Source organism: Mastomys coucha, unplaced genomic scaffold (genome assembly GCF_008632895.1).
Source record: "Mastomys coucha isolate ucsf_1 unplaced genomic scaffold, UCSF_Mcou_1 pScaffold7, whole genome shotgun sequence".
In the NCBI taxonomy this organism is placed as follows: Eukaryota; Metazoa; Chordata; class Mammalia; order Rodentia; family Muridae; genus Mastomys; species Mastomys coucha.
The window spans coordinates 69,069,537-69,079,458 of NW_022196913.1; the positions used below are offsets into that span (position 1 = coordinate 69,069,537).

The window sequence follows — 9,922 nt, forward strand, 5'->3', positions numbered from 1 at the left end:
AAAAAAAACTTTCAAAAGTTTTATTATCTATATGTATGATATCATCTAAGGGGCTTATTTTCTATGCTCTTCATTTTCCTCTGTGATAATAGCAACATAATGTTTTGTTTTTTCATGTATGTAACACCTTTATAATTACACTGGATTTTATACTGTGAAGACATATAATTCCCATAGAACTGCAGGCCCTAAACAGCACTTATTGAAATAATGCTCAAAGAATATATTGATGTCTATTTCCTATGTTGGATAAAGTTCTGTCTTTTTATGTTAGTGTAGAAGTAAGAATTCTTTTCCCACATAAATTAAATTTCAGGCATGGTCAAGTTTCCAGACACAAGCTTATGAATGTGGATATTGAAGTACATAGATACTCACATCACTAAGCAATATATAGAAGAGTAGAATTTGTAGATGGGTAAAATTATATGAGGCCCACTCCCTTGAATCCTAATAGTATATGTGTCAGCTCCCTAGTACCACAGATGATGGAAGGACATTGTCTTTCTTTTTCTATTGATGTGCTTGTAAGGTGACGCAGATTTCTATACTCTGACAATTGTTTTTGACATTTTAAGTCACACAGCAATCATTGAAGTGTTGACACTTGAAATCTTTTTGTCTCAAGAGCAATACTGTTCTTGTAATAAATATTCAATTTAGAAATGGTTATTTTCCTTTTATTTTGGTTTCAGTCTTTAGAAGTAGTGTAGGTCCTGTGGTCTTCTGCTTTTTATTTCATCACATGAAAAATATTTCTAACATTAAAGAAATGTGCTCTGCATAAACTATCAATCTTACATGTCCTTCCTATTTTTTTTGTTTCTTTTTCTTTAGACGGAAGACAGCTTGATACACCCTGTGTTATTCCTCCTCAGCCAAGCTATGCATTACATAGGGAAAGCTGAAAGGATTGTGGCAATGTTTCTATTTTTTATTACAATACTATTTTCTTTAGGTATAAAGTGTTCATTTGAATATTTTATGTACACTGAATTATACATTATTCCCCTAAAACACTGAGTTCATCACCAAACCCTGAGGACTTAAGTCAGGCAAAGTAGTGAGCTGCAATGTATTTTGAAAGAATTAAAGTAGGTTTCTATGCAGAAAGAGTAAGTCCCTTTACATTTTAGTAAAGTTTTCATGCCCCAGGTTTACACTAGTATATAACCTGTGTATTTTAGTTTTTGAGAAACAAAAGAGGAATTATAGATCATATTTCCTATGCCCGCTACAATTTTGACACACAAATGTTCAAATTCAGAAGAAAGTTAAAATTACAAGATTGAAAAGTTCAATTAATATAATACCCTGAGGAATAATTTATTAAATATTCACAAAGAGTTTGAATAATTCTCCATCAATTTAAAAACACTATTTGATCAAAGGAAATTATTCTACTTCATTGGAATGCATTGCCACATATGACATTTGTTTACATATGCATAACTAATTATTCTGTAGTAAAAGATCATATAGAATTTATGCAATTATTATTATGTTTATGGCTCATGCCATCTTATATAAAATATTACATAATTTTAATGCTCTCTAATACTGTTTTTTTCTACTTTATGTTTTTTTTTCAAAATATTTTCCTAAAATATCTTCCAAAGCATTTGATTTTCTTTGTCATATGGAATGTTAAATGTATGCTCTTTATATTGCAGGTCTATTTTGTATCACAAAATCTCTGACATTTAATCCATCCATTAATTCTGCATTTCATATCCTACCTGTTTGTTCTAGAAAGGATGTAGCACTGTACTTAGGCATCAGATTGTCAAATAGATATAATACAGTCATGGAAGATACAGCTGCACACAGCACTAAGCTACTGTCCATATTTGAACAAGGTGATCATTATAAAATTTGAAAGCATATTTTCTCTCATCATAACTTGATGATCTATAATATCAACCCATATTTAATAAAGATAAATTACTGCATCTAGACATGAAATGTAAATATTATATTCTGTAAATGTTTCCTGCTGTGGAGATGATTATATCCATTTTCAGAGAAATATAAATGTAAAGAAGGATATGAGTACTTTAGAAAGCACCTTTTATTAAAGTTAAAGATAATTTTACTTCAATATATGTTGGTTAGATTTGTCTGAATGTATGTGTATGTGCTATATATTCCTCCTGCCAGTAATGTTCAGAGATCATTGGATTTTAAAGAATTGGGATTAACAGTCCATTGTGCAGTGCCATGTGAGTACTGGGAAAAATTTTCATAACAGAGGACTTAAAAATATATTATGCAAGCCAAATTGTACAAAAAAGTTTAGAAAATGGTGATTGCAGCAAATCTTTCACTGGTTGCTAATTTCTCAGTAAACCAAAGAAAACTGATGAAGATGAGAGCCATTCTGAACGTAAGCATTATACTAAATCATTCTATAGGTTGTCTGTGGTTAAGCACCAAGTCATATCTTCAGGTACAACTCCATTAACTTTTAGAATACATTTATTCGTTCAGTATTTTCTTGCCTCATTTATATCACAAGGTGTATCTTGATTTGTTCTTTTTATAACATAAGAAAGCATTTTTGTTCAGTAGCCCCTAGGTTGTTTTCCATTGCAGGATATGATAACCTTCAAGGATGTGGCTTTGGACTTCTCACTGGAAGAATGGGAATGTCTCAATTTTTCTCAGAGGACATTATACATGGATGTGATGTTGGAGAATTATGACAATCTGGTGTTTGTTGGTAAGAATGCACTTCTTTTTGAATTCCTTATTCATTCTTTGAATTTTCCTACTTTGTGTTTATGTAAACACAGTGTTTACTCTGAAGTATGACCACTGAAAGAGGGAAATGGTGGTTAAAAATCATAATTTTCACTGTGTTTCCTTCACATTTCTCTGATTTCTTTGGAAAAGTAACCAGTGCTACTATCTTTTTCTCTTTTCTTTTCTTTTCTTTCTTTTTTTCTTTTTTCTTTTCTTTTTTTTTTGGGGGGGGAGGGGGTTTGAGATAGGGATTCTCTGTACCCCTGGCTGTCCTGGAACTCATTCTATAGACCAGGCTGGCCTCAAACTCAGATATCTGCCTGCCTCTGTCTCTCAAGAGCTGGGATTAAAGCCATGCACCACCACTGACTGGCTACTGGTGCTATACTATCTGAGATCTCTTGAGTTAAGTCTTTCAAATTCAAAATATTAATCATTTGAAATAAGGAATTATATTTCTATACATAAAATAGTTGAAAAATTTAAATCTTACAATTGCTTTAAAATATTCTTTTATTTATAATTGTAAAAACTGCATAAGTGTTCAACCAACAATTTTTATTATTATTATTATTATATGTTTGACATTTGGTCTCTGTGTTTTGTTCTGGAAAAACCTGATCGTTATTCTAGCACTTTGGATATTGAAACAAAACTGTTAGTGATTTCTAATGAAAATTTCAGTTACATCATAAATTTAAACCTGATCAAAGCTATACATTGTCACTCTGAATCCAATTGTAACCATGAAATTAGAGCTATGTTGTTCAGAGATCTACTTTCTGATATTTAATTACAGATCAGTTACTTATAAGTCCTAGAATCTGCAAAGTAAAATATTCTTTTCTTAAATTGGTTATTTCATTTATTATATTTAAAATGATATCCCCCTTCCTAGTTCTACCTCCACAAACCTCTAATTTTATACTCCACACCCCAATACTTCTATGAGAGTACTCCCCCACCTATGCATTAAGACTTCACTGTCCTAGGATTCTTCTATGCTGGGGCATTAAACCTTCAGAAGTCAAAGACCTCTCTTCCCATTGATGCCAGATTAGGCAATGCTGTACTCCCCATTAGCAGCTGGAGCCATGGGCCCCTCCATATGGACTCTTTGGTTCATGGTTTAGTCCTTGGGAGCTCTGAATTGTCTGGTTGGTTGATATTGTTCTTTCTATGGGGTTATAAACACCTTAAGCTCCTTCCTTCCTTCCTGTAACTCTTACTTTGGGGTCACTGGGCTCAGTCTGATGGTTAGCTGCAAGCACCCACATTGGTATTGGTCAGTGTCTGGCAGTACCTCTCAGAAGGCAGCTATATCAGAATCCTATCAGCAAGCATTTTATGGCATCAGCAATAATTTCAGTGTTTGGTGTCTCCAGATGTGATATATCCCCACGTGAGGAATTCTATGGATGATATTACCTTGTGTCTTGGTTCCACTATTTGCCCCTGTATTTCCTTTACACAGGAGCAATTCTGGGTTAATATTTTTGAGATAGGTGGGTGGTACCATTTTAAAATAACACTTAGAAGGCTATGATCACTTCCTGTCATTTGATACAGATCAGATTTGAGGTTCTTCTGAGGATCTATATGATTAAAAAAAGAAAAACCTCTTTTGAGAGTATGAATTCATGAGAACACTAATTATTGAATCACACTTACTCCTCATATAAGTAATCCCTGTGTTACCTAACTCCCCCTTTTTTTCAGAAAATTACCACACATGTGGAAAACATGGGAAGATATTGGATGAAGACATACAGCATGTTGTCCATGAGCATGGGCATATCCAAGAGGAGTCTTCTAAATGTAATGAGATAAGCAATATGATTCTTGAATCCTCCCAATGTACACCTTATAAAACTAACCACAGAGATGCCACTCTTCAACCATTAAACCTAAAAAGACATAAAAGTTGGAACACTAAAGAAGTTTTCTCATACAAAGACTGTATAGACTGTTTAAAGGTGTGTTCTATCATGAGTCTCAATCAAGGAATCCATGTAGAGAAGAAAGAACACAACCGACATAAAAAAAATGACAAGGTTTTGGTCTCTAAACATAACCTCATGGTGATACAAAGCAGTAGTGAAATGAATACTTACAATTGTGGTAAGTTTGACAATTGCTTTACACAGACAGATGATCTACAAAGTCAGCAGAGAATTTATCCAGGAAAGAAATCTTACAAATATAGTGAAAGTGATAAATGCTTTATGCAACAATTCTCTCTTGGTATCCATCAGAGAATTCATACAGGAGAGAAACTTTATAAATGTAGTGAATGTGACAAATGTTTTAAATACAAATCCAATCTTAGTGTGCACCAGAGAATTCATACAGGAGAGAAATCATACAAATGCAGTTTATGTGGCAAATACTTTACTGGCAAAGACAGTCTGAGAATTCATCAGAGAAGTCATACAGGGGAGAAACCTTACAAATGTAGTGAATGTGACAAATGCTTTGCCCAACAATCCCATCTTAGTATTCATCAGAGAATCCATACTGGAGAGAAACCTTACAAATGCTGTGAATGTGACAAATGTTTTTCCCAAAATAGTAGTCTGAGAAGGCATCAGAGAATTCATACAGGGGAGAAACCTTACAAATGTAGTGAATGTGACAAATGCTTTGCCCGACAATCCCATCTTAGTATTCATCAGAGAATTCATACAGGAGAGAAACCTTACAGATGTAGTGAATGTGACAAATGCTTTACTGACAATGGCAGTCTGAGGATTCATCAGAGAATTCATACAGGCGAGAAACCTTACAAATGTAGTGAATGTGACAAATGCTTTGCCCAAAAATCCTGTCTTAGTAATCATCAGAGAATCCATACAGGAGAGAAACCTTACAGATGTAATGAATGTGACAAATGCTTTACTGACAATGGCAGTCTGAGGATTCATCAGAGAATTCATACAGGTTATAAACCTTACAAATGTAGTGAATGTGACAAATGCTTTGCCCGACAATCCCATCTTAGTATTCATCAGAGAATTCATACAGGAGAGAAACCTTACAAATGTAGTGAATGTGACAAATGCTTTGCCCGACAATCCCATCTTAGTATTCATCAGAGAATTCGTACAGGAGAGAAACTTTAAAAATGTAGTGAATATGACAAATGCTTTACTGACAAAGGCAGTCTGAGAATTCGTCAGAAAATTCATACAGGGGAGAAACCATACAAATGTAGTGAATGTGACGAATGCTTTGCCCATTAATCCTATCTTAGTATCATCATAGAATTCATACAGGAGAGAAACATTATAAATGTAGTGAATGTGACAAATGCTTTGCCTGACAATACTATCTTAGTATTCATCATAGAATTCATACAGGAGAGAAACCGTACAAATGTAGTGAATGAGGCAAATGCCTTTCCCACCATGTTAGTCTCAGAAGGCATCAGAGAATTCATACAGGAGAGAAAATTTACAAATGCAGTGAATGTGACAAATGCTTTACTGATAAACATAGTCTGAGAATTCATCAAAGTGTTAATACAGGGGAGAAACCTTGCAAATGCAGTGAATGTGACATATGCTTTGCCTGACAATCCCATCTTAGTATTCATCATAGAATTCATACAGGAGAGAAACCTTACAAATGCAGTGAATGTGACAAATGCTTTACTCACAAAGTTAATCCGAGAGTTCATCAGAGAATTCTTACTGGAGAGAAATATTACAAATGCAGTGAATGTGGCAAAAGCATTACCTACAAAATCAGTCTGACAAATCAACAGAGATTTCATTTAGTAGAGAAACTTTATAAATAAAGTGAATGAGATACTCTTTTGCCAAGAAATATCTATAATTCATTGGAGAATACTTACATTAGAGAAACTTTGAAATATATTGAAGGTGTGAATCTTTTACTTTTGGCCTATCTCTTAGAATATAACAGATATTATATACAGGCAAGAATCTTAGCAAGTACAATATATGACGAAATATCTTTGAATTCATTTCAGTTCAGAGAAAACGTAAAAATTTTTTGTAGGGAAATTAATACTCTTGGGGAAAATGTGGCATATGTTTTATTCAGGGTGTATTCTTTGCAACACTTAAGGGTCCACACTAGAGAAATATAATGATTATGAATAACTTTTGTAAACCTTCATGCAATGTTCAAATCTTAGGTAATGACAACTATTTATTGCTGGAGGAATTCTGAATATATGATAATGCAGGAAAGTTTTCATTAAACTTTTATTTGTTCAACCTCAAATATTGCAAGATTAAGAGAAGTGGGGAAGCCTGAAGAATGTAATGATGTGTAACAGTTTATGAAGACAGAAATCATCCATTCCAAAGGGAAACTAATTAAGGTGTGTAATGTAGCCTTCAAAATGTCTAATGACACAGGCAACATCCTGTATGTTTTATTCAAATGAAAAAATTCACACAAATTTTACTTGAAAGAGTATGTGAGAAACTGAGCACCAAGTCTACATGTTCATTATCCTATAAATGTGCCTAAAGATGTGAAGTGTGCTTTGAGTATCCAGTATTCATAATTCTTATCAAATTCTGGTTTCATGTTTCAGTATAATAACTGACTATGAATCCGTTCTGCTGTGGTCAACAACTCTTTCTTGATTGTCCTGTAAATAAAGCTGAATGATTCAACAAGTTTGACTTTGTTGTTTTCAGTTTGCACTAGTGATAATTAGATGAATACATGTTTTCATGTTACTAGGAAATGTGTCTCATAAAACATATGGTGCAGTCATGAATAATTTATGCAAACTTGTAACACAAACTTAATATTAGTGATTTTCTTTTTTTGCTGTTTAATACTTTTAATTATATGATTGTAAATTATACAATTTCTACTATTTAGTATTTTGTATAAAACCATTTTACAATACACAAGATCTTTCAAATGTAACAAAAAGTATCAAAAACTACATAATGTGCCAAGTTTACAGGCTATGGTGAAGCTTTATCTTAAAAATACCTTCAGGAGAATAAACATCCAACCAGTTCTCTCAGCTTTAAAAAATATGATTAGAAATATAAATTTTAATAAAATATCAAGACAATGACTGATCAAATACTGACTCATCAGTAACATTTTAAAACTTCACTTCATCTGTACATGAGTGTACTATAAAGTCTTCAAACAATGGATGTAAAACTGCAGTACTGTGTAATCTGCCAGACGTGTCTATCCACAGTGAGCTCTACTGGATCATCAAGGAGCTAATTTCTTACACAGTATAGGCAATCTTTTAAACATATTTGTAGTATTTCCACGCAGTGATATAGGAACACTCAGATTTATGAAAAGATGCAAGAGCAGTGGCTATCCTCACTAGGTCACTTTAGTGGGAGAGAAATCATAAAATAGGTTTTTTTGTCTGCTTTTTTCTTTTCTTTGTTTTCTTTTTTTGAGACAAGGATTCTCTGTGTAGACCTAACTATACTGGAACTCACTTTGAAGACCAGGTAGGTCTTAAACTCACAAGAGATCTGCCTGCCATAACCACCCAGCTAAAAAAATAGGTTTTAAGGTTTCTGACCAACTGCTTTCCAAAATGCAAGTAAGAACTTTTAAAAAAAAATATATGCGGAAAAGCAGCTGATTTTCTAGAACACATACTCACTTGTCCCAGATAGCTATTCAAGCTTACGAAGGCCTGAGAAATTCCAGGCACAAACTACCCAGAAAGCTGGAAAGGTCTAGCAGACCTGATTATGCTCAAAGAACCTCATGAGAACACTCGGGAAGCCTCTATGACTTGTCGGGGCCCAAGCCAAGAGGTAGAAGCCACCCGAGAGGGGGGCAGTAGGGCAGGCAGGGCAGGACAATGGATAGGACTAGGTTTTGGGGGTCAAGTTAAAGCTGGGAAGTTAATGAGGAGGAGCAGCATGTGGCCATGTTAGTATTTAGACAAATACTGCTATGCCTGAATGTGCTGCTACTCAGGGTCCATCCTTCTCGCCTCAAGACAAGAGTTATAGCTGGGCCTCAGAATTGTATTGATCTGTCTATAAGTCTTGAAGCCCAGCTTTGTAGACATTCCTTTCTTGGACTGTGGATGGTATGAGTTCCCAAAAGAATCAAGGGCACCTATAAATATGCTTTTCTAATTTTAATTCTGCTGGAAGAAGACTTGATGTACTTAGAAAGGTATTTAAAGTTCTTAAGTTCCATCCATATCTACTGACTCATGCTCTATGCCAACAGAGTCTTCTATCCCAGAAGTTTCTGGGTGGTTGTCATTTGGGAAGAGGTTGTCCACTAATTCCCAACAGGAAGGACTTTCCATTAATTTGATCATAGACTTCCTGGGTCCTGGATGTTACCAGTCAGTTGCTATGCAGTCCTCTCCAGACAACATCAAGTAGGTTTTCCTGGGAATGTGTCCTCACCAACTCACGTCTCCTAAGTAACTTCAGCAACGGAGTTAAACAAGGAAGAGCCACGGTGACAGCAATTCTAGCTGAATGGAGCTGCCAACACAAAAAAGGTGCCTTTTAAAAAGCACTGTGGTCATCTCTGAAGCCCAGGTGGTTTCCTCCCCAAATTTGCTGACCATAAGCCATTGTGGGCAGGCCCTCCTCAACTCATCCTGATACATGAGAACAAATCTAGCTTAGTTCAGATGGAATGAAGTCTCCTGTCTCCTAAGTACCTGGCCTAGCTTGTTCAGGGAAGGAAGAGCCACCGGTGAAGCTTCTATTCTAGACTTAGGCAGTTTGAGTTAGCATTACTGATAAATGAAATGTATGTCCACCTGCCTAGATCTTAAATCATTCATATCCAGGGATAACAAACCTTTCCTTAACTGTCTTTTACCATTATTTGAAAGCTATGTGCTGCCTAGGGAGGGCCTCTTGTATAGATTTACATTGAATCCTCAGGCCTCCAATCCAAGGCCAGCCAATTCAGTTTGAGGATAGAAACAAACTACCCTGAAAGGGATGACCCATTGTCTTTCAATATTTTTACATTAACTAGACTTTAACCTGTCAATACTATCTACAAGGAAGGCGGCTTTTCAAGTGGGATTTACTGCTCACTTGACACATTCATCTGTCTTAGGAAGGCATTGGCTGTCAATGGCTTTCAATGTTGTATTTCTCCAGTTTCTAAACTGGGAGAGTTTAGAAAACCATTAGCCTCATTGTGGAAGTAACCAAGACAA

The 9,922-nt window shown here is 35.0% G+C and overlaps 1 protein-coding gene and 1 pseudogene across 1 annotated transcript in view; one reads left to right on the forward strand and one right to left on the reverse strand.

Moving 5' to 3' along the window:
• Window positions 1–5,869, forward strand: part of LOC116081491 (zinc finger protein 501-like) — a 6,168-nt gene extending 299 nt beyond the window's left edge. Inside the window, exons 2-4 of the mRNA XM_031358084.1 lie at window positions 2,596–2,722; window positions 4,465–5,077; window positions 5,330–5,869. Coding sequence (XP_031213944.1) covers window positions 2,596–2,722; window positions 4,465–5,077; window positions 5,330–5,867 — 1,278 coding nt within the window. The 3' untranslated portion in view covers window positions 5,868–5,869. The remainder of the gene's footprint in view (window positions 1–2,595; window positions 2,723–4,464; window positions 5,078–5,329) is intronic.
• Window positions 1–9,922, reverse strand: part of LOC116081537 — a 21,983-nt pseudogene that overhangs the window by 7,377 nt on the left and 4,684 nt on the right.